At 38.2% G+C, this 25,901-nt stretch overlaps 1 protein-coding gene across 4 annotated transcripts in view; it reads left to right on the top strand.

The window, feature by feature from the left end:
- BRD1 (bromodomain containing 1) overlaps positions 1–25,901 on the top strand; it is a 106,134-nt gene that overhangs the window by 49,285 nt on the left and 30,948 nt on the right. For 3 of the 4 annotated variants that reach the window (XR_012903594.1, XM_075927827.1, XM_025182856.2), the window contains 5 exons: positions 2,216–2,347; positions 4,942–5,070; positions 5,996–6,308; positions 7,568–7,828; positions 11,716–12,204. Coding sequence is in view for 3 of the 4 variants with exons in the window: in XM_075927827.1 (XP_075783942.1) it covers positions 2,216–2,347; positions 4,942–5,070; positions 5,996–6,308; positions 7,568–7,828; positions 11,716–12,204 (1,324 nt within the window). In the remaining variant the exon portion in view is untranslated. The remainder of the gene's footprint in view (positions 1–2,215; positions 2,348–4,941; positions 5,071–5,995; positions 6,309–7,567; positions 7,829–11,715; positions 12,205–25,901) is intronic. The other variant, XM_075927836.1, reaches the window with a different exon arrangement.

The following is a 25,901-nucleotide window of genomic DNA, read 5'->3' as shown; positions in this document are numbered from 1 at the left end:
CTTTTTTTTCTCCAGATTGGCCTAATGACAAACAAAAAAAACAGTTGATGAGAATTATTAATTTTAGCAGAGGAGTTGGAAAGATTTACATGTTTTGAAGTAGTAATTGTAGGAATTTTAATGAATAAATTATATGGTTGTCATGTTTTACCATAACTTTTTGTAAAATAAGAAATTATTGTGCAGACATTTTTTTTTATTCTTTAAATTACAGACCCATTGGCTCATGCCACCTCACCTCCTTTTTGTATTTAGTGACATAAACTTAAAAAGACAGTAAAAAGTCATCTACCTGTATTACAAAGACCCTGTAGTAATATTACTAAAATTGAAAGATAAGAGATGATTTCAGGTTGTGAATTTGATATATTTTGTGTTGAGTTATTTTCATGATTTCCCCAAGTGTGTGTGTGTGTGTCATATACAGTATATTAAAAATAATGCTAATTCGAGACAAGTTCACAAAGCTTTGGATTAGCTCCGAAGTATCTTTGTAAAACTTGATATTTCTCTGCCTTGAATACATTTGTAAGTAGTTCACTCTATTTCCTGGAAATGGGCTAATTTCAGGATTTTTTTTTAAGCTTTTTAGTTTTTAGGTGACTTGCTTTTCCTTTTTGAAAACCCTGAATAATCTTCTCTTTTTTTACTGTTTCCTTCATGCAGCATTATCAATATTTTTCTTATATTCATGTTCAGATCTTGATAAATACACTATATGTTACACATTTAGTCTTTGCAGGGACACTGAAAAAGGAGATTTGTGTTTGAGTATTTGTAAAGCCTATCAATTTGTTGTAATCTGGTTTAATTATTCTTATCTGTTAGAACTGATTATTTGCTACAGTCTTTCAGTTCTGATACATTGCATAAATAGTCAGAAAAGCTTCCTAACGTTATCTGTCTTCCAAATCTATTTTTTTCTCTTCCTTGCTGTCCACTACTGGAGAGTGTGTGGGAGCACTGCTTTTTATTGTCAGTTCATCAGAATCAGAGCATTCCTTGTGCCCAGTCATTACTCCTTAGTTTAAAAAAAGGATCAGTTGAGAGTGATAAGATAAGCTTCTAAATCCTGCTGTTACAGGAGTTTTGGACCCCAATTCATATCCTTTTTTATGTCACATTACCCTGCTAGCCACCATTTGTTTTTTAAGGTAAATTCAGTTTTGCCTTAAAAGTAACATGAGGCTAGCCGGGGCCACACTTTTGTTCACCACTCCCTGGATCCACAGCTGTGCTAGAGAGACTGAGAACACTAGGTCTCAGGTGTGGTGGTCTTTGCTTCCCACCTGGCCTTTAGAGGAATAAATTACAGAGAGGAGCCAGTCAAAGTCTCCTGGAGGTAGAGGCAGATATAAGCGAAAGCAAGAACCTTTGTTCACTGTTTAAACTACCTTCCTGCCTGAAGTGCCCCCCATATTGTGGCACAGGAGGCCAGGCTGGGCACAGTCTGTTGCACAGTGGGCCCAGGCAGCCTGTAACGCCCCTTGTTGTGTGGCATGGAAGGCTCAGCTGGGCCAGGCACTGGTTAACCGGTTACATCAGTAAGCATGCCAGTAAGGCATTGCTTACTGATTAATCGGTTAAACCTTTGCATCCCTACTTTCTCTGTCATGTGCCAGTTGACTGTTTGCTTCAACTCTCCCCTTCAGTCTCTTCACTTCACCTCCATTCCATACCTAAGTGCTTCTGCTCCCATGCCCTGGCTTCCTCACGTCCCCTTTCCTTGCTTTTTCTTTCTGTTGAGCTTATCCCTTCCTAACCAACTTTCTCCCAACAAAGCATGGAACTAAAACATTGGTTGTCAGCATTATTCACTCTGCTTGTATATTCTACCCCTTTGCACTCCTTTAACCTTGTCTTTTTAGATTATAAGCTCTTTGGGGAAAGGACTATCTACTAGTCTTTGTTTGCAGTGAGGCCCTATATTTGATTGGCACTTGAGCACTGTCATTATCATTACTAAAAAGAAATGTTGATGTTGATAATATTGTGAAACTGAAAGCAGTCAAACCTTACTCCTGTGTAAGACATTCAGAAGTAATAAGAAAATATACTAACTCGTAAGGGGGAAGAGGGTTCATACTATTATTATAATGCAATATTTGTATTGCCAAAAATGGAGGAAGCTTTGCTGTTTTTAAAAATAAGTAAACAAATAATTGGGACTTCTTATTATGTTCCAACTTCAGGAACTGTGTTTATTTTCTTGCAGAGAGATGATGATGAAGAAATGCAAGCCCTAAAGGAGAAGTTAAAGTATTGGCAAAGGCTACGCCATGACCTTGAGAGAGCACGATTGTTGATTGAACTTATACGTAAACGTGAAAAATTAAAAAGAGAACAGGTAAATGGATAACTTGGTCTTGGTAAAACTTAGTTGAAGAAAGGAAAAGCTGCTGTTGTTGTTTTTTTTTCTTTCTTTCTTTCAGCCAAAAAAAAAAAAAAAAAGGTACTGTCTTGTCTCATTGATTCTAAACCTGTCTAGGGAGATTGTGGAGTCTCCATCACGGGAGATATTCAAGAGAAGGTTGGATAGACGTCTATCAGGGATTGTCTAGATCAGGCATCGGCAGCCTACGGCACACATACCATAAGTGGCACGCAAGCCAATTTTCAAGGTCACGTGAGCCTTCCTGCTGGATCTACGCCAACCATATGTCCTAAAAAGCCCTGCGCCATCCCACCAGACATTTCTCTATTTGTGGGGAAGAAGCAATGGAGAAATGGCTCTGTGCATTGCTCCTTGTGCACACAGCTGCCTCCCCACTCAACCTCCTGCAGAGTGTGTAGGCATCTGATTGCACCTTTGCAGGTGGGCAGCCGGGCCAGCTTCCAGTGGCGCACATTTTCCGACTACTCTGCCACCCACTGCCCCACCGCTGTATGCCATGCAACCCCCTCCCTCTTTCCATGGGACTGCCTCTGGTGCATGGAGCCTTCAGTCCTGCTGTGCCGCTTCTCTTCCTCCAGGCCACTTGTTCTTTGTCACAGCAGCTGCCGCTGGGAGGACAGGCAGCTCCAAAGTAAAACTGGTTGGAGCTGTTTCCGGACCTCCATACCTTGGAGCTTCCGGCGAGTGGAATGGGTAGCATGGAGTCGAACGTGGGGCCCTGCGCTGAGATGCTGCAGGTGGCTGAGGAGGCCTTCCACAGCAGCAGCTTCAAGCTGGCGGCTGTGATCTACGGCTTGCAGCTGGCTGAGCTGCGGCAGCCTGAGTGAGGCCTTTGCCTGTGCTGGGGAGACTCGCTGGCCCAGGCCTTGATGGCCTACAGTGACACCACCCAGCTGACCCACCTGCCGCCCAGTGAGCTGTGGGAGCTAGCCAAGAGCCTGGTGCTCAGCCTGCACAAGAAGGCACTGCCAGTGGGAGTGGCAGTGGTTGTGTTTGGGAGCAACTGGGGTGCGAAGCCAGGTAAGCTCCTCTCTTCATGCTCAGACCCCTGCACTGTAGTCCCCCTTCACTCACCTCCTGTCCCCTGCCAAGACCCTGTACAGCCAGCTTGCTCCTACAGCCTTCCTTGCTCAGGTGTAATTATGTAATCAACATTAGTATCTATTAGCAGCTGGTTGTCTGTGGAAACGTTTGCATTGACCCAGGGGGTCCATGGAGTGTGGCATAGCCCAGGGCAGGAGGGTTTAATCTTGGCACGCCACTTTGGAAAGGTTGCCGACCCCTGATCTAGACAGTGCTTAGTCCTGCCATGAGGTCAGGTGACTGGACTCGATGACCTCTTGAGGTCCCTTCCAGTTCGAGTATTCTAGAACAAACCCATGCATGTATAAGGAATTTAGAATAATTTCAGGCCATTATGTTTGGGTTTCAAAAGCAGTCCATTACTAAGTAAAGAAAAATAGACCTTTCTATGCATCAAATCTGACATAGGGTATGTGTGTTGCCTTTGTTCATTTGTGTGCCAAAAATAACTATGGTATTTTTAATTCTTGTTAATCCCGTGGAGCCAGCACAGAGTGTAGAGGGACTGAGGACCAGTCAGTTGCAATTGTATAAATATAATGAAGGCAGCGGCTTTGCCTAGTATAAAGCAATGCATATCTTGGCCTGCAGAATGTTTATAACTGGTGGTGCTGAGAAGCAAAGAACCCAATGTGATTCTCAAGAGACAAAACTGAGTTCGTAGTTCTGGCACGTACAGACCCACAATTTGGTTGTAAATTGGGTACGAGAGTTATGGAAGCACTCCCCTATTCAACATGAAACGTCAGGATAACATATTTCGAAAGTTATTTTTGGGAATATATTTGTGCTGTCTTTACAAGTTAATATCATCCATCTCAGTAGTCTTTGACTACATACTGAAGTGTCATGCCTTCTTGTATAAAAGTATAAGTATCCACTTAGCAGTCAAATGATGTCTTTAAAATGAAATCTTTAATATCGAAAGTATCACTGATATTGAAATGAATAACAAATTGTTGCTTTTAAAGTTGAATAATAGAACTATGTTCTTAAAATATCCTTAAGCCATTTTTTATACAGGATTATGTAAAATTTTCTTTACACTTATTAAAAACAATATATAATCATCAAAACAGGAGGATCAGACATTTGAAATAATTAGTGATTTTGACCTTACAAATAACTTCCTTTTTTCTGGAAATTTAAGTAGAACAGGCCTTAGATTTAGAATTCTGGAATACTTACTCTTTGCTATCAGTGCTATAAATGTGATACTGCTTGCAAGTGGCATCATGATTCAGCTTTGTGCCGATTTTAAATATTACTTAATTTAATCTACGCTAGCTTTATAACTGTTCTCAGATTGGAAATATATTCAGGTAACTAATAAAATCCATTCGTGCGAGTGAAGCTGCAAATTCATTTGAATTTAACACTTTTGAGAGAGAATAGAAAAAAACTTGTCACTTCTTCTACTTGAAAAATATCTTAATATTTGGTGTTTTTAATATTTCTTTCAGATCAAGGTTGAGCAGGTTGCCATGGAGCTCCAGCTGACTCCATTCACTGTATTGTTGAGATCAGTTCTGGACCAACTTCAGGAAAAAGATTCTGCCCGAATATTTGCTCAGCCAGTAAATCTTAAGGAGGTGCCTTTCCAATTAATCTTTTCATCGTAGTTCATAGCATGTTGATATAGCTGAAAGTAAATGTTTTATTTGGTTGCTTTTATTTTGGTTTTGCAAGATCAGAAATATTTGAAGTAAATTTATTTTACAATATGCAGATTTGAAAATAAATTAACTTAAATTATTATTTTTAGCAACAAGATGGCATTGTTCCTCAGTCAGACAAGCCTGCAAACATGATAATAATTCAATGAGAACTTGGTTTTCCTGTTCTTAAAATAAATACTACTTTAGTATTTAAACATAGACATTTATTATGTAAAGGCATTTAAAACTCAATTTCCAGTCTAACATTTAATTTGTTTAAACATTGATGTAAACATGTCATGGTTGTTACTTGGTGAAGAAGTTGGAAAGATGTCTTCATTTTTATTTCTGTTTTTCAAATGATCCTAGAAACTACATCTTACATTATTTTGTACACTGAAGTTTAAAATTTTCCAAAAGAAAGCCAAAGTCATCTACCACACTTGCATACAATAAAAATACTATTTTATCCCTCCAATACCACATAAAAACTGTGCTTAAGCTCCATTAATAGTGTTTCTTAAGTTTCATTGTTAGTCACAAGGTTGAAGTCCTCTAACTGTTCTGAACTGGCTGCCAATATTCAAACTAACATGTGACAGAGTACTAAATCCTTGATCCTACAGAAGTTTATATCCATGCTAAACTATAACTTTGTGGGATCTCAAAATGTGAAAAGTTAAGCATGTGTAGAAAACTTCACTGGATCAGAGCCTCAGATTAAAAACTGGATTCCCTGCTTTATTTCATCAAATACACATAAAATTTCAAAAATCTAGACTAGTTCATTACAAACCAATTATTTTGGTATTATAACAGGTGCAGGTTTACACATCTTCTGTTTTATATTTATTTGTAGGTTCCAGATTATTTGGATCATATTAAACATCCCATGGATTTATCTACTATGAGGAAACGATTAGATTCCCAAGGCTATAAAAACCTTAATGAGTTTGAAGAAGATTTTAATCTTATTATAGATAACTGTATGAAATACAATGCAAAGGATACAATATTCTATCGAGCTGCATTACGATTAAGAGATCAAGGAGGTGTTGTGCTGAGACAGGCTAGGCGAGATGCTGAGGGGATTGGTTATAATAATGAATCTGGAATGCATTTACCTGAACAGCCTAAACTTGAGTCACCCCAGCCTTTCTCCTGGGAAGATGGTAAGAAACTTTTTAAATTACTATAACAATTAATATTTCAAGAAATATAAACAGTGCATTTTTAAAGTTAACTTTTTAAAATAATTTTTAAGAATACTTTTTTATTGCTGTTAGACTGTATAGTCCTTACATATAAGTTGTACCTGTTAGTTTGCTGACAAACAATTTTTATACTATATTTAGCACATACTCTGTTGTGTATTGTATACATAATACCGTCAATAGATTAAATTGTATTCACTCTTCTTCCCCAACCATAATCAGAATAAAAAGCTTTCCAACTGAATTCTGAGTCCAGAATATTTAAGGCCCAGATTTAACAAGATTCTTAAGCATGTGCTTAACTTTAATGTGTAAATCTTCCCATTGAAATATTCATATTCTCTCTCTCTCTCTCTCTCTCTCTCTCTCTCTCTCTCTCTCTCTGTATATATATATATATGCATGCTTGTGTAGGATTGTTCACATGCTTAAGCATAAGTACATACCTATGATTCTGCAAGGTATTTAAGTATATTTGTGTAGTGGTGGTGTTGAATTAAACAGGATTAAACTTGATATTCAGGTTGACCTTGTAATACAGGCAATCATAATAAGTCTTACCTAGATGAAGGGCCTGACTTTACAGGCTGGATCAATGGGTAAGCAGTCAGTTCAGAGAGGATGGATTTATCACATCCACCACAATACATCTGTGGGAGAGCATCAGCTGTTAATGTGGTGAAGACCTAAGTATGCTAACTTCAGCTACATAATTTGTATGGTTTAGATTGATGGCTTGCGGTAGTATAAATAAGGCCTCATACATGGAGAAAATAGTGACCGTAAGTTGAAAAGAAATGACAATTACAATTTCACTTTTATGATCATAATCAAATCTAAGAGTTTAAGAAATTATTTTGTTCCTCAAAGGAGGGACGGATTACTAGTATTTGGTAGACCTTTGGGTCAAATGTCACTATAAATCCTTTCCATCAGTAAACCATAGTCCTTGCCAATAGCTTTCCTGTTTTTCCAATTCTGGGTCTCAAGCAAAAAATGCTAAGGAGAGCAGCAGAAAATGGCATAGCAGGAATTTCAACTGGCATCTTTTCACTAGTGATAGACTATAAAATTTGCTTCAACTTGTGCCCAGAGTTGGATTTTATTTTTATATTTTTAATTCCAAAACACAAAACGTAAAAATATTTCTTTCTTAATAGCTTTTTTTTTAAATTCTCATCATCAGATGTCTTAAATTATATATGTTTTGACTTCAGTGGATAGGTTACTGAATCCAGCTAACAGAGTACATATGTCGTTGGAAGAACAGCTGAGAGAGTTATTAGAAAAACTTGATCTCACCTGTGCAATGAAATCCAGTGGGTCAAGGAGCAAACGAGCAAAGCTGTTAAAGAAAGAAATCAGCATTATTCGCAACAAACTAAGTCAGCAACACATCCAGCCTCCCCAAATAGAATCAGGTATTGGAAGTTTTGAAGAGGAAGTTTCAGCATTAGAACAAGATGGTGAAGAAGAAGGTAAGATTTTAATTGGTGTTTACATTGTATTGTTTTGAACACTTTCAGTTAGCCTAAATTTGTCATGTAGATTACCACAATAGAAAATATTCTATTATCATCTAATGTAATATACTGCAAATTAACTGTTATATTTAGTATTAATAACATCTTTTTTTTTTGGTTAATTTGTCCTTGCTCAAGCAAGAAATGATTTCTTAAAAAAAGAAAAAAAGAAAAGAAAGGTTTGCAACTAGTGCTAGCAAAATTAAAACTTCTTAACAATTAGTACTTTATATTGAAAGTTATGGAACTCAGTATATTTGAAAATCAGGTTATTACTACTGAAGTGACTGCACATGTATTAAAGACCCTAACTTTAAACAGTGCTGAAATTTTGGTCACTAAACACATCTTTTTCTAGTTCATCCTTCTGATCCCTGCTATAGGCTGGTTTTCGTTTAATTTATTGTTGGTGCAAATTGTCAGAAATTAAGTACAAGAACGCAGAATATGAATATGATAAATAATAGGAAAGAAGGCTTTGGGGTAGCCAGACTTTTCAAACAGAAAACACCTTATCAAAAATGGACCCTAGAGACTGCTGACTGGGCTGCTAAAAGTCTGGTGAGTGAGTATAAGGCAGGTGTTCTGTCTGCCCTGGTTTATGCAGCTGGCATGTCTGGCTCCTGAGTGCAGGAGGCTCTGTGCACTGCCCATTCCTCAAGTACCGGCTTCGCAGCTCCCATTGACCATGATTCCTGGCCAGTGGAAGCTATGGAGAGGTGCTTGCAGGCACAGATGGTGCACAGAACTACCTTCCCTCTCCACCTAGGAGCTGGACATAGCCAGTCACTTCTGAGAGTTGCTTCAGGTAAGTGCTGCTGGGTCAGAGCCTGTACCCTAACACCTTTCCACAGGTGGGAACCTCCTCCCACAATCTAATTTCCTCCTACAGACCTCCCACATCAAAACCTCCTGATCCAGCCTGGAGACCTGTCATTCACAATAAACTCGCTTCTGGAGCTCACACCTCAGTGCCCTGCCTCAGCCCCCAGCCCCTGCCCTCAGCCGCCGCCTGTACCCCTCATCCGTAGCCTCACGCTAAAGCCCATATCCCCATCCTGAACCTAGCCCTTCCAGTTTCCCCAGTCCCAGGCTGATGGAAGTGAGTGAGGATGGGAGGAGAGAGTGCCACAGAGGGAGAGGGATGGATTGAGCAGGAGGCAGGCCAGGGCAAGGGTGGTCACTTTTCTGCAATGGGAATGTTGGAAACCCTTGGAGGAGGAGGAGGATTATGGTAATCAGAATAAAATCATGTTTACATAGACTAGCATTTATACGGTGTAAGGTTTGCATGTTGTTTAAAAGCTTCTATTAAAAAAGAGAGATTCTTAACTGCCCCATCACCTAGCCATCATAGTAATTTCTTGTTTGACTCTATTTAGCTTGATGATAATGTTTTTCAAAATACATTAACTGTTGCAATAGGGAGGCACAATATTAGAACAATGTAACTACACGTGTTGACAGTCTCATCTAGTTATGTGATTTCTTACTACTCCTAGAATAACTTTTATAATTTTAAGCAAATTTGATTCCCCAAGTTATTTTCCTACCTTTTGTTAAAACTGAAGACCTATCTAAACATTGTTACTGACAGGTAATTTAAACATTAAAAAATCAGGTTTATATGCCTACATTTGAATCTAAAATCAAAGATGTGTGTGATTATATATTAATTTCAAATATAATGTATAGTGGTCAGACACCATGCTTTTTAACATGTTGTCATAATTATTCAGAATTGATATAGTGGGTTGAAAATACAATTAAAAATAATGAAGGATATCTTAAATTTAAACTCTGAAATAGAAGTGGATTAGAGAATTAAAAACGTATTACAAAATAGGCATAAGAGATGTGAACAAGTAGGCCCTGATAGTTGTTTTTAAAAATAAATAAAAATCAGAACAGACGTTATTGATCAGAGAAGAGGAATTTTTACATTGTAAATCACTGAGTGCTATGGATTATAATACCATTTGGGATTTCTGACTGCATAAAAAAAGTCTATATTCTGAAAATATTATTACTCTCAAGAATACCTCAGTAAAATTATAGCTTTGTAATATGTGGGTAAATCTTCCCTTATGCTAGTTGCTTCCATTGGTTGATATTTTGTGGGTGTCCCTTGTATCACATTTTTCTTACAAATAATTTGGAGATATATGTAAAGAGGAACAGTCTAAAAAATTCTTATCAAATCTATGCTTAAAAATAAAGTTTACGTATGTTTTTTAAAGATGCCATTTGCACAGGATAGTCATTTTGGGATCCTGTTCTCAGTTCACAAGAGAAACACTAGATTCTGCCTTTTTAGGATTTAAATGCAACTGATTATCACAAAGTGGGCATTGCTATAAATAAAGAATAACAAATGGATTAATTATCATTTAAGTCAATAAAATTTTAATCTTTCCAGCTGGCTTTTGTGCAGTTTACATATGTAAACTTAAATCTGCATGAGTAAGTTAAGAGTGTTGGATCCTTTTGCGTTCTATGCCTACTATTATTTTTGTGGTGCAACAAGTTACATTTGATTGCATACATGTTCTCCTGTGAAGATATACAGCTTTTTCCCTTAGTGTGGCAATATACCTGGAAAAAGGAGGAAGGTGTCACAAGATGGGTTTTTTTAGAAGTATAGGACAAATAAATAATTTTTACACTTACCTGTTGAATACTGTGGTTTGGGTAGTTTTTTTGCGTATTTTATTGAATGCTGTAGAACCGATTTTTTTCTTATGGAATTTGTGTTAAAATCACAAATGTAGTGCTAGTTTTATCTAAATACCCACAATGCGTGTCTTGCTATTCGACACTATGAAATTGAAAGAAAAACAGAAGTCAGAATTGACAGTTGGGTTTAATAGAGGGAAAAGAAAAATTGGTAAGGGGGTAGCTTTTCTGATTTCTCCTCTAATGTCTGCAAAGATGCTTTTGCCAAGTATTTGTCAGTCACTGTACCTTTTTAAATTTAGAACTGGTAACCATAACTGTAAAGCAGCTTTGCAGAATTTACCAACTTTGTGAATTTGTTAATAGCTTATAGCCCACTCTTATAGTTAATTCTGTTATGTTAAGCCAGGGATTGCCAATCCATTTAACAGAGAGCCAAAACAACGGTGGGAAAAAAATGCAAAGAGCTGCACCAGAACTGTTGAGCAAAAAAAAAAAAGTCCCTTCCCTCCCCCCAGTACAGAATTGTCAAGCATCAAACAAAAACAATTTTTTTTAAAGGAGGCTGCCCCTTTAAGATGGGCACCATATTTTAAAACCCTGCAGCTCCAACCCAGTAAGCACAGGGAAAGCCGGGAGTCGGGGAGGAGCTGGTAGGGGCCGTTTGGGAGGGGCACAGGAGTGGCTTCGTGAGCTGCACTTTTGGAGGGCAAGAGCCGTGGGTTGGCCATGGCTGCCTTAAGCTATAAATGCAGTTAACTTAAACTGGTAAGATAAATATTTAAACTAGGAAAATGTATTTTATTCAGCCTTTTAACATTAGTGGTGAAATACTTGCATTACCAGTTACAAATCTCATGAGCCTTTACCTTTCTGTAAAATATTCTTATACCTAAGATTTTAAACATCACCGCATGGTACTTGCCCAGGTTTAAATTTTCAACATTAAATGTAAACACCTGTTTTGTTACAATCCCAGTATAAAACTAAGTACAGTACTACTAACTAGGTTAGGTGGTTGCTAGTCAAACGTTTCTGTATTTAAAATGTTGTGGTTTGTTTCCAAACAACAATTATTTGATGAGCTGAACATTTGTAGTGAGTGTTATAATAGATTTTATAACTACCAGTTTTCAAAAATCACACTCTATTTATAATTTTTTCAGGAGATAAATCTCCCCCTAAACTTGAACCATCAGATGCATTACCTCTTCCTTCAAACTTGGAGACTAATTCAGAACCACCAACCCTCAAACCAGTAGAACTCAATCCAGAGCAGAGTAAGCTTTACAAAAGAGTAAAATTTGATAATGAATTATATAGCACTTCCATTCAGAAAGAAATAAATGGACACACTCCAGAACACTTACTTGACAGTAATCTCAATGAGTCGACTGTTTCTGCTGTAGCTGAGTCATCAACTGATGTAAACAGACGTACTTCCATTCTCTTCTGCAAATCAAAAAGTATAAGCCCCCAAAAGTCTGCAAAGAACACTGAAACCCAGCCAACTTCTCCACAGCTAGGGACCAAAACCTTTTTGTCTGTAGTCCTTCCAAGGTTGGAGACTCTTCTGCAGCCAAGGAAAAGATCAAGAAGTGCATGTGGAGATTCTGAGGTTGATGATGAGTCCCCTGTAAAGCGCTTGGATACAGGTAAATATTACAGAACTTGCATATTGTTGGGCAGGAATTTTCCAACAGATTTGAATGTACATTTTACTTTAAATAATTCTTCAATCATGTAAAATATTTCGACACTTGAACACTTTTTCTTCACAGCTGAATCAAGTGCAGTTATAATTTAGGAAAATTATTGGTTTGCTGCTTGATAATCCTTTGCTTCTAAAATTTTTATTGCTATAGTACGGACCTCTCGCCACCAAAAAAAAAAAAGTATGCTTCCTGGTATCTTTCCCTTGCATCCACTAGGAGAGAGAAACAACATTACATTACATTTGTTTATGATATAAATGTGAATTCCCTCCATCAGTAGCCCTCAGTATACTGTATCTGACTTCTTACTTCGTATTTTTCAAGTGCCTTTCTATTTTGTGTTAATTTTCCCTCTAACACCTTTTTTATATGACTTGAAGTTTCGAATGTGTAAGTGATAGCTATACAGGGTATTATAGCTTGAATGATAAAATCATATGGTACTGTTGGCTTTTCTTTTGAAAATTCCTGTTTTAAAATCAAGAGAAAAAGTAAGCCATGCATGAGAAAACTGTTGGTGTTATATTTGAACTAAAGAATCTAATTGTAAGAGTAATGTGGCTAGATGTCAGTTTTTCTGGTCTAGTTTTTCTTCAGAAATTTTATAAGGCACTTATTTTGTCCTGTAAGATGCAGTTGCATAAGTTAATTATTTTTCTTGATGGTGTTTTTCTCAGTTATATTTGTAGAAGATACTTTGAGTAAAACAAATATATGGCGAGGAAGATAAACTAGGAAATTAGTAAAATGTACTTTCCTTGTGTTGCTCTTTACAATTCCTGCTTTTTCGTACACTGTCCCATTTGTCATATATGTATGTATGAAACATGTACATGATATTAATACTGACTCCGCTTATACTGATGGGATCTGCACAGTAAAATCCTTCTGTGAAAGCATAATTTTTAAAAATTTTGTCTATTGTTGTCAGCTGATTCCAGTTACAGGAATACATGGTGAGAAAATTTACAAGTAACACTTGGTGCAATTTTTAACATCTGATTTGTTATATGAGACTAGATTGATGTTTTGAATTCAAACTATGGATTGACTTGCTTTGAAAGTCTACAGAGCTACTATTGCTATGTTTAATTCCACCAGTTAATACAAGTGCATAATGTAGCGTTTGTACATAATATGGGATTGCTGTATCTTAGATACAGAATGTACAGATTATCTATAGGCTCACTTATGAAATTAATATGGATATTTACATTACATTTACAAAGTCTATAATATAGATCAGGGCTTCTCAACTTGGGAGCTCTGGGGGCCACAGTGATACTCGCAGAACATGCCGAGGGCTGCAACACAAGTATGGTTGCATATGCATGCAAATAGCTTCTTTCACACCGACAGGCATGAATACAAAGATTAAAGCAAGACTACACAACACACAGGTCCCATTTAAGTTAGTTCTGCTGATATTCATAAAATGCAATATTTACCCGATTTCCACCCATATGATAGCACTTTTAATGAGCAGTGACAGTCAAGCAATTATAGCAATTTAACTGCTAAAATGTATATCAACAGAAGACCATTATATTGACTACTGTTTTGTTTTGGCTCCCAACCACAGGACCATGTGTTGAGCCCCGCATAAACCCAAACTGCACCATGGGCTACAAACAAATGGGCCAGGGGCTACAAGCGGCCCATGGGCCATGTCAGGTCACAGGTTGAGTAGCCCTAGTATAGATTATTTTAAAAAAATAAGAAATACAAACATCAGTGTTTAATTCCTACATTTACTTGATATTTTCATCCACTACATTTTTGTAACATTTGGAAAACAAAGATTGTCTGAAATCCTAATTTATTGTAAAGTTCAATTTCTGCTTAGATGCAAGGATTAACATCGTGGCTCCATTACAGATTATGGCAAAGCTGTTACTGATTTCAATGAGGACAGGATTTCACCCCAAATATTTTGAGTTGCAAAAATGTTCTTTTTACAGATTTGTTTGAATTGGTTTGTGAATGAGACAGATTGACAGTTTATTTTGAATATCTTTGAGGAATTAAGTAAATGGACTGGGGATAACAGCTTTTATATGCAGTCAGTCTTAGAGTTCAGAAGTTGTAGTTATATTACCTTAATCACATGTTAACAGCTGATTGAATGGTAAAAGAACATCCTGAAAGTGAAGAGAATTTATCTTAGAAATAAACTTCAATTTAATAGAACTGTGTATTTTAAAACTGTTCATATTTTTGTTTCTTAATCTCAAAGTACAAATATTTAAGATGCTTTTTTTATTTTTTATTAATTTAGGAGAATGTATAGGTTAAGGTACATGTAAGTCTGAACTTGAGTAAGTTGGCAAATTTTCTACTTAATTTGAACTTTGCTCAAGGGCTTAGACATGCAGTTAATAAGCGCACTCAACTTCTATGGATTTGGCATCCTAATAAAGTCCTGATCCTGCAGCCCTTATTCATTTGTAACTCATGTTGAAATAATTCCTTATTTTCCAATTTGTGCTTATTTTATTATTTGCACTATTGTTCTCTAAAGTTTTTGTTTCTGAAATTGCCATAGTTTTGATGAAGTTCTTGATTAAAGTTTTCATACCTGTCTGTACCTAGTGATCAATTTGTTGGAATTGGCTGCTGCTGTGGACCATGATCCTTTCCAGAGGTCCACTTGCATAGACCCTTCCTTACAGCTTTGCAAAATCCAGATCCACTTGAAATGGATTTTCTATATAAGTTCAGGAAATTAAACTACAACAGAGTAACAATTTAGTGTTCAGTCAAAATAAAATGAAGTTAGAAATACAGAAAATGCTAGAGTATGACATGGCTGTTCTCATGGATATTTTACTAAATTATTGTTTCATACTGATAATCAAAATGATCAAGATGGTAAGATTCTTGTAGAGGAAAGTGAGAGGGAAAGAACATGTGTGGTTTCTTTATTCATATGTGCCTCTTGAAAAATCATGCTATCAAGACAAGTCTGTTGAAAAGAGTTCTTTTATGATTACATTTGTAATGTTTTTCCTAGTACATATCAACATTCAGAGGAATTGGAAGATAAACCTGTATAAAGATTTCTTAGTTTCATTCATATGAGTTTTTAAATGTAATCTTTTTGTATTATAGGAATATAATGAGCAATTGAAGAAAAGCTTTTTATTTTTTATGTTATATATCAAATACTCAAGGCTTCTGTAAGCCTCCGGAAAGACAGTTAAGTGGGTGAATGGTGTTCACAGGTTTTTTTGTTAACATTTAGTCTATTCCACTATTCTTATTTAATTCTATGCATGCTAACTATTCTTCAAAGTCTTTCAGTGGTTATCTTTCCCCATGAGATGTTGGTTCTCTTTCCTTGCCTCTTATCCAATATTTAGTTCTTCCTATATATTTGGGAGTGTGGGGGGTGGTCATTAGAATAAGCTCCGAGAAGCAAGGACATTGTCCTCACTAGCCAGCATTTAAGAGACAGGACTGCTGGTCTGGTGGGTATGACAGTTTCTGTGTTTTATGATTTTCTATTAAACTATAAATAAATTAATATAAAATTAGTAATGTTTTGGGCAGTAGATAGTAATACAAGCAGTCCCCAACTTACGTGGATCTGACTTACGTCGTATCCCTACATACGAATGGGGCTTTTCTCGCCGCAAGAACGCGGGCGGTGGGACCGCCCAGACGCACCGCAGTCCCGCCACCTGCGTCCTCCGCGGCGAAAAAGGCTGCTCAGCGTCTCCCTGGTCTGCTGGGGGGGGGCGGGGGGGGCGCAGCTAGTGTGACCCCCCTTCCCCCCAGCAGACCAGGCTTTTCTCGCTGTGGAGGACGTGGGCAGTCCCGCCGCCCCTGTCCTCCTCGGCGAGAAAAGACGCTCCACATCTCCCTGGTCAGCTGGGGGGGGGGGGGGGGGCAGGGAGACGCGGAGCGGCTTTTCTCAGCAGATCAGGGAGATGAGGAGCGGCTTTTCTCGCCGGGGAGGACAGGGGCAGCGGGACTGCCCGCGTCCTCCGTGGCGAGAAAAGCCTGGTCTGCTGGGGGGGGGGGGTGCACTAGCTGCGGCCTCCGCAGCAGACCAGGGAGACGTGGGCGGCGGGACTGCTGAGAGGCGTTGCGGTCCCGCTGCCCGGGTCCTCCGTGGCTTTGCTTCGCGTCTCCCTGGTCTGCTGGGGGTGGGGGGCGCAGCTAGTGCGTCCCCCCACCCCAGCAGACCAGGCTTTTCTCACCGACGCCTGGGGTAGAGCAGCTGGGGTGCTGCTAGGTTGGTCCCGCAGCGCCGCTCCTCGGGGCTACTGGACCTACCCGGCAGCGCCCCAGCTGCTCTGTCCCAGGCGTCCAGATTCAGCCGCTGTTGAAACTGATCAGCGGCTGATTCCAGGAAGCCCGGGGCAGAACAGCTCTGCCTCGGGCTTCCTGTAGTCTGCAGCTGGTCAGTTTCAACAGTGGCTGAATCTGGACGCCAGTTCCGACTTACATACAAATTCAATTTAAGAACAAACCTACAGTCCCTATCTTATACGTATCCTGGGGACTGCCTGTATACAAAATATCACAGTATTATCTTCTGAGAAGGCTGATTGTGCGCTAAGTAGGGAAAAAAAAACTTGCTTTTGTTTGTTTTAAACCTGCTGCCTATTAATTTCGTTTGGTGACCTCTTGTTCTTATATTGTAGGAATACGTAAATAACTTTTCCTTACTCACTTTTCCATACCAGTCATGATTTTATAGACCATTATCTTATCCCCCCTTAGTCTCCTCTTTTCTAAGCTGAAAAGTCCAGTCTTTTTAATCTCTCTTTACATGGGACCCATTTCAAACCCCTAATCATTTTTTTGATAAGGCTTAATCTCAGAGGCTTTTCAGTCTTTTGTGAGGTCATAACTCGTTTAGCTTTCTAGTCATTTTTGGCTTTGTCTCCACTAGCAATTTATATTTGTTATAATAGCGTTGCTGAGCAGTTTAGTTATACTGACCTAACTCATGGTGTAGATAGCAATGGGAGAGCTTCTTCTGTCCACAGCTGCTGACTCTTAAGGAGATACATTACCTGTGCTACTAGAAGAAACCCTTCTGTTGTCGTAGATAGATAGTGTCTTCACAGAAGTGCTACAGTGATGTAGCAGCATTGGTGCAACTGCACCACTACAGGCTTTTAAGTGTGAACAAGCCCAGAGTCTTTCCTTTATAGATATTTATTAATGTAAAAATTCAGCAAAAACTTCTGTTTTTTCAGATAATTTTTTGGGTCGTCTACAAGCTTTAAAACAAGTGTGGGGGGGGGGGGCAAAATAAATATCATCTTACTTTTTTCTTTCCCATTCACTTCTGAATTTCTGAAGTCCTAGTTTTAAACATATGAAATTAAAGAAATTCTCTGTTAATGTCACTCAGTCTGCCCTGTAGCAAGCAGAAACTCGGTGCAATGTTATTTATCCATACTTAAACATTGTTTCATTTATGTTTGCTGTATGTTAAGTAGCGGATAATTGGGAAATCAAGTAGTTGATGGAATTTCCATCTACTATTTCAGTAATTGATAAGGAAGGCAGTGTCAGCACTCACTCACAGCTCATGCTAGGTCACAGTACAACCTCCCGCTTCCACTCGGCATTTTTAAAGGGAAACTGGCGGGAGAGGATGCTGGTTGAATCCCTGTTCCTGGGTCTCAGAACAACCCCCTTGCTCGCTGCAGCTTTGCATTTTTAAACAGAAGCTGCCAGAAGAGGGCATTGACTGAATCCCTGGTCCCAGGTCTCACTCGTGCCCGCTTTCCTTTAAAAATGCAGAGCGACAGTGAGTGGGAGTGTGTGTTTGTGCTGAGCCCCAGGACCAAGGATTTAGCCAGCATCCTCTCCTGCCAGCTTCCCTTTAAAAAGGCAAAAGGGGAGGGGGAGCAGAATGGGCAAGTAGGCGATAATGCTACACAATAAGCTCCTGCTTATCCGGTAGTCAACTACTTCTTTACATCTTTAGTCCAGAAGAAAGGATCATCTCAACAGGATCTCAAAAGGAGGGATTTTCTTGATGTTAATCTGTTGAGGGTTGAGTCAAGTTGGTATCTTCTATAGTAATATGCAGTTGACAGGAAAATATTGTATCACTTATTGGTTAGATAGCATAGGCAGATAATTCACCGAAGAGTATCCATTAGCCTGTTCACAAAAATTGCTGCCAATTAGAGAGCTTCTCAGGCAGAGTAATAACTTATAGGTGTAAACAAACATTTCAGTCTTGGGCGATGAAATGTATTACACATACCATAAAAAAGCACATACAAAACAATTTTTAAAGCTAATGCTCTGTGTTGATATTGTTGAAATTTGATCTGCAGCTTGTGTAGTATAGTGACATCTTCAATTTTTATTCAGGTTCATGTCTGAACTTTTTCATATTTGTAATAATTGTTGGGGGTTTGGAAAGTGGAGGGAGGTTGTCTTGGTGTGTGTTTGACTGAGGGGTGGTTTAAATGCAAGCATTTTTGTTCACCTCCAAGCACAAAACAGTTCTGTATGCAGCATAAAGCTCTTTATGCCTGAGATAAAGAAATGAAGGTGCACATGCATATCTAAGGTCAAAGCTTGATTCCCTTTTGTTAAATTTTTAGGCACTAAGTTATGGGCAGCTAATTGGAACAATAATTGATTTAACAAGCCAAGATAACTTAATATGTATAATGTGTCTGTCTAAATTTGGGAAGGAAAAAATGATTGGATAACAGTAGAATTACTAAATGTTAAGCCTGCTGACACATTTCATCGAATCATAGGACTGGAAGAGACCTCGAGGATCATCTAGTCCAGTTCTCTGCACTCATAGCAGGAGTAAGTATTAGGTCAGGGGTCAGCAACCTATGGCATGCAAGCTGACTTCCATTGTCATGTGAGGTGGGAGCTGACCCACAAAAAAATAAGTCGGAGGCACGCACACAAGTGAAAAGCAAAAACAACTCATTGACGTGGCCCCTGACTGAGAAGAAGAAAGACACTCCCCACATTCCCCTCATACACCAGAGCCTTCGCCCAACCTAATAGATTTTGTGTGCTCCAGCTCCGTGGTGAGGCAGAGTGCGGGCTGGAGCACCAGCACTGCCTTCACAATGCTGGAGGGGGTGCGTTGAGCCTCAGGGGCTGGATCCAGGAGAGCTGGGGGCCACATTTGGCCCTTGGACATGTGGTTCCCCACCCCTGGCTTAAGGAATAAATATACAGTCACATGGTAACTAAGTAGGGCTGTCAAGCAATTAAAAATTAATAATGATTAATCACATTATTAAGCAATAATAGAATATCATTTATTTTAAATATTTTTGGTGTTTCCTATATTTTAAATATATTGATTCCAGTTACAACATGGAATAGAAAGCGTAGAATGCTCACAGATATTTGCACTGTAAAGAACAAAACATTTCTATTAACCTCCATACAAGTACTGTAGTACAATCTCTTTATCATGAAAGTTGAAATTATAAATATAGAAGTATATATTTAAAAAGCTTGCATTCAAAAATAAAACAATATAAATCTTTAGTTTACAAGTCCATTCAGTCCTACTTCTTGTTAAGCCTGTAATTCAGGCAAACAGGTTTGTTTACAATTTGCAGGAAATAATGCTGCTTGCTTGCTTCTTGACAGTGCCACCTGAAAGTGAGAACAGTTCTTCATATGACATTTATTGAAGCTGTCATTATAAGATATTCATGTGCCAGATTCACTAAAGATTCATAAGTTCCTTCTTGCTTCAACCACCATTCTGGAGGACATGCATCTATGCTGATGATGGGGTCTGTTTGATAATGATGCAATGCAAATTGATGCATGTTCATTGATCATTTGAGCAGGTGCCACCAGAACAAGGTTGATTATCCTTTTTGGTGGTTTGGGTTCTGTAGTTTCCACATCAGAACATTGTTCTTTTAAGACTTCTGAAAGCATGCTCCACACCACATCCCTCTTAGATATTGGATAGCACTTCAGATTCTTAAACTCTGGTCAAGTTCTGTAGCTCTCTCCAGAAATCTCAAATTGGTACCTTATTGTATTTTGTCAAATCTGTTGTGAAAGTGTTCTTAAAATGAGCATGTGCTTGAGTCATCCAAGATTGCTATAACATGAAATATATGGCAGAATGCAGGCAATAGTCATGCATTTATATATATATATATATATATATATATATATATATATATATATATATAAAATAATTTAAAGAGCATAATCAGCAATGGAATCTGTCCTTCAAAATGGTGGCAGAAGCATGAAATAGAATACAAAGGTGTAGTATATCTGGCCGTAAATAGCTTGCAACGCCAGCCACTAAAATGCCATTCAAACACCTGTTCTTGCTTTCTGGTGACATTGTCTACTGCTTCTTACTTATGAACTTGTTTGTCTTAGCAGTTAGTAGAAGAAGTATGACTGCGTAGTTTTGTAGGCTCTGAAGTTTTACATAGTGGTTTTTTTTTTTCTTAGTGCATTTTATGTAACAAAAAAAATCTCTTTGCTAGTTACACTTTTATGGTAAAGAGATGGCACTTCAGTACTTACATAAGGTGAACTAAAATATAATTTCTTTTTTAGCATTTTTACAGTGTGTATATTTGTGATGAAAAATAATAAAAGCGAGCACTTTCCTCTTCATATTTTGTGTTGTAATTAAAATCAGTATTGAAAATATAGAAAAACATCCACAAATATTTTAAAAAATTTCAGTTGGTATTCTGTTTAATAGTGAGATTAATCATTAATCTTTAATTATGTTTAATTTTTTGAATTAATTATTAGATAAATGTCTATCAGGGATGGTCTAGACAGTACTTGGTCCTGCCATGAGGGCAGGGGACTGGACTCGACGTCTTGAGGTCCCTTCCAGTCCTAGTATTCTATGAGTCTGTGAGTTAACTGATTAATCAACAGCCCTATAAGTAGGCATTGGTTTAGAAGTGAAGGGATATAAAAAACAATCTAACTACCTGTCACAAAATATCAAAAATATTTCTAAATTGTTTCTTCTATATAATATGGAGAACATATTATACATGGTGATAGGATACAAAGATTTCAGCACTTATTGTGGATGTTTTTAATATTTTCCTTAAGGAGTAATGTGAACTTTCTAAAATTATAACAACCAAATCCAACCAAAAAACTGAGGGCCAGGACTAGAAACATTTTCTTTTTCCTTCATGTCATTGAGCATATTACTGAGCATTGAAGAGAAATAAGTAAATAAATGAGCATTTACTTTTTAAAAGAAAATTGTATTCCTTTAATATCTAGAGGTCTTTTTTAACATGATTGTGAGGGAAGGATTCAGTGGGGTGCGGAAGGTGAGGTTAATGTTTGAAATTCATAGCCCTTTTAACTTGAAGGACTTGTTGATAATACGTGAAATCACATGTAACTGAAAGCTGACCATTTTTAGTATGGGTTTTTTAGTATGTTTCTTCAAAAAACAAAAAATCCATTATGTATTTTATATGTGATGAAAATTTGAGAATGAAATTAAGGATTCTAAATTGCCTTTCTTTTAGATGCGGTATCTTACAATATATATCTCCTGAGATCCCTAAGTAGTTCTCTAGCATCATGAGGGAAGACCAAATTTCCATTCTTATTTCTAATATACAAAGCAGAAAGCCTTTTTAATTTTATATTTAAAGTGTCATTCTTTCTTTACAATAATATTAACAAAATGTTTGTTTTAATAAATCCTTTCCAGGTCATCTTTAATCTGTTTTATTTGCTATAACACACTGCGAATGAAAGTTAGTTGTCTAATAAATAAGCAGTGAACTAGGTACAGTACATAGAGTATTGTACTCTTCCCATGCTGCCATAGCTGCAGTCCTCTTTAGTGCTTAAATTAGAACCTTGTAGGAATGCAAACAGTAATGCTGTCTAAGAGGTGGCCATGACTTTGCAACTTTATGGTCAAAATAATGCATATCAGTTGATCTTGAGAGTACACTGCAAGGCCTTTCGCTTTAGGATTTGGGAAGATAGATCAGTGAGGGAAATATGGTGTTTGTGGGAGTTGACAATAGTATAGTTTAGATTCCATTTTATCCACGAGGCTGGTTTTTTATGGGAAAAGTTCTGTCTTTATCTTTTATGTCATTGTACTTTTATTTACATGAGTGATATTAACTCAGCCTTTGATAGGTGTTGCTTTTTATTACCAGTACATTGCAGTACACAAAGATAAGTATAGAGGGTTATTCCAAAATAGAAAAAATATAATTTTGACACTGGTTATTTGTCAGAGAAGTATTTTTGAGCAAGTGAAGAATATTTTAAATTGGCTTTGAGAAGGGAAGCTAAGACAGCCAAAAAGGACAGTCAGTTTCATACATCACCAAAAATGTGGGTTTTTCTAATCACAAACTGTAAGGAATATATATAACTGAAACTTGCTAAGTCAAAATGTGCTATAGTTGTATATGTTGAAATAGTAAATTTCCATAATTGATAAAATAGAGCTTTTATAATGTGTATGTGGCTTGCATCAGATGTTCATTTAAATTTTGGGAGCACAAGTGGTGTGTTAGACATTATCCTGTACCACAGAGATGAAATACATTCTTTAAAATATATGCATTTTTCATATGATGTACAATAGTTGGGTATCAGTAAAAACTGAAGTAAATGTAAAATGGATATATGTTTTTAAAAGTTTCTATTCTTCTATTCTTGACATGGTTTTTTTTCCTCTTACAAAGTTCTCTTTTCTGATGAAAGAGAAGATCTATATAATTTTTAAAGACTATCTGCTTTTTTTTTTAAATAACTAGAATTCATTGAAATGTGTAATCTTTTGCAAAACCATAACTAAGGCTCTGTGAACTTTAGGGACATTTTATTACTACACATGATAGCAGCATTGGGAGACCCAGCATAGACATGTTGCCAGGGCTGCTGGGATTTTTAGCAGTTTTTAACTGTGCTCAGAGCAGATATGATCAGCATAGGTTAAACGCTAATGGAAACCTGTCTCTGGCAATAACTAGTGAGTCTGAACCATTGTTGGTTAACATGATCGCTTTTGGAAAATGTTCCTATTATAGGCTATGTCTAGACTACGTTCTGTTTTCTAAAGAGGATGTTCCCATGGAATGTGCATATCTTCTTCTGATCTCACTTTCGAAAGTGGATCTTTTGAAAGTGAAAGTAGTCTGGATGTGGGGGCTTTTTCCGGGGGGGGGGGGGGAGGAACCCTTTTTGAAAAAAAAAGCTCGTCATTAAAAAATGAGGTTTACGCAGTTACACGTCCAGATTACTTGCACTTTCAAAAGTGAGATTGGAAGAAGATATGCAAATTCCAGCAGAATTTGCTTATCCTCTTTCGAAAATAGAACGTAGTTTAGACGTACCCATATAGAGTCTAGCAGTCTTATACTTTCAGACTGCATCAGGAACTGTGGATCAGACAACGTGTAGGGCTTTTTTGGATTTGTCATCTTTTCAGTATTTTATTTATTTACTGCTTTTTCATAAGTCCTGCCATGAGTGCAGGGGACTGGACTTAATGACCTCTTGAAGCTTCTTCCAGTTCTAGCATTCTGTGATAAGTGGTGATTATTTATACCCAGGGCTCGACAATTCCACTCGCCAGCCCCTCAGCGCGCATGCGCCAGACCCACACTGCGCATGTGCGTGCTACCGGTGAACAGGGTGACTGGCTGAAATCTACTCGCCACAGGCGAGTAGATACATGGATTTGTCAAGCCCTGCTTATACCTATTTGGAGTACAGTTTGAATGTTTTTGTTTTCCTTTTTGCCCTGATGAACTGCTTCTAGCAAGAACAGTGGCAGCCATTCTCCTGCTACAGCACATCCATCATCACTGATTGTAGTTCTAAGATTATGATGGACCTTTTTATGCCATTATTAGGTGATATAGCAACTTCAACACACTTCTTCTCTACAGAACAAGAGTGTGGCTTGATGAGAGCCCATTCTGACATCTTTTGGACTAAGCTTGACTTTTATTTTAAGGTCTCTAGAAAAAGAGGGCGGAGGGGAAGGAACTTTACTGTTCTTACGGTTTTTTTTGAATGATTGTGGAGAGTGAGATTGAGATGTTGTTTTCAGGGCTTTCTTTGACCCATCCATATCTGACTGATTTTTGTCACATTTCTAGCCTGTCTTCTGTTGCATTCCCCCACAGACCTAGTTGCATCTCCAAGAAGATTTTCATCCTATTACTGAGTAGGAAGCATTAAAGCAGTGGTCCCCAACCTTTCGTGGCTGCCGGGCGTTCGGGGGCGGGGCCACTCATGCACCGCGCTTCTGGGGTGTGGCCATGCATGCACTGCGTGGGGTGGAGGTGGAGCTGCCCATATGCCACACGCCTGGGACTGGCACCACACAAGTGCCGCGCACCCGGGGCAGAGGCCGCCCACGCACCCTGCGCCGGCACCGTGCATGTGCCGCATGCCCGGGGCAAGGGCCACCCACGCGCACTGCACATGCTGCGCACTGGGGGCGGGGCCAGCTCAGATGTTTCGGCGGGCGCACATAAATGCCCCTGCGGACGCCATGGCACCTGCGGGCACCGCGTTGGGGACCACTGCATTAAAGAATTTAGTAGAACATGGTGAAAAGGAAACGCATACCCTCAATTTCCAGGCAGCTACAGAAGCTTCTCATACAAGGATTAATTTCAGCTTTACAATCAAACACACCAGGCAAGATTTCTTATATAGCTGGTAAAAAATGGGGAATAAGAATGAGCTATAGCTGAAGCAGGACTTAAATATTTTCCCACAAATGGATGTACAGGAAGTGACACTTTTCAGGGCCTTTTTCTTTGGTTTCCTAGAGCATTTGTTGATACTCTTAAAATACCTAAATAAGATTTGGAGACCTGAGTTCTGGGTTTTGGTGGCAGTGTTGATTCTTTGTGCTTCTGGAAAAGTTACTGGAGCTCAGCTGCAAAGCTGAAGGTTCAGCATCCAAATTAATGTTTTCATCTAGAATGGATCTAAATATTAAAGTTTATGAAAGTGCACTTCACAGTGTTCTCCATTTCCCCTTCCAGTGTCAAAGCAGTTCCATGTATAACTGCATTTTGTGTCACATTCTCATCACAGCTGGACTGCAGGGGGTGCTATTATAAGGAGTCAGACTTCTTGGAGAGAAATCCATAGGCCAGCAATAAACCAGCAAAAAGTTATCCTTACTCATCTGAGAGAATTCCTCTCTTCATAGTGATTCTGGATATGCTTTCATACTGAGTAGTTCTGTTCTATACCATGTTCACATAATAGCTCGTAGTGTTTGAGTTCGAAAATATAAGCCACATCCTTACAGTTTCTGCATACAGCAGTCTCAGCAGGCTTAAGTGGTTCCTTGCACAAAGACTCGATTGATTGTAGCCACATCAAAGACAATTGTATAGTAAAACTCTCTTTTAGAAGTATGCAAAGAATGATAAAAGATTGTACGCTTTGGTAAATGAAGAATTATGATGTATTGTTTTCATTTGTATTAACCAAAGGAAATTACCACAGTTGATGCTAGCCTTAAATATGGGAACAAATTGAATTCACTGGGCAGGACTCCTATTTCTGCAGAAACTAATACAAAGCATAAACTTTCTTGAACGTAAGGCGGAGCACACGTGCTTTCCAGAATCATCTACAAAACTGGCATTAAG

The sequence above is a fragment of the Pelodiscus sinensis genome, chromosome 1 (assembly GCF_049634645.1).
Source record: "Pelodiscus sinensis isolate JC-2024 chromosome 1, ASM4963464v1, whole genome shotgun sequence".
Lineage (NCBI taxonomy): Eukaryota > Metazoa > Chordata > Testudines > Trionychidae > Pelodiscus > Pelodiscus sinensis.
Note: the sequence above shows the minus strand (reverse complement) of the source record. Positions and strands in the feature narration are given on the sequence as shown.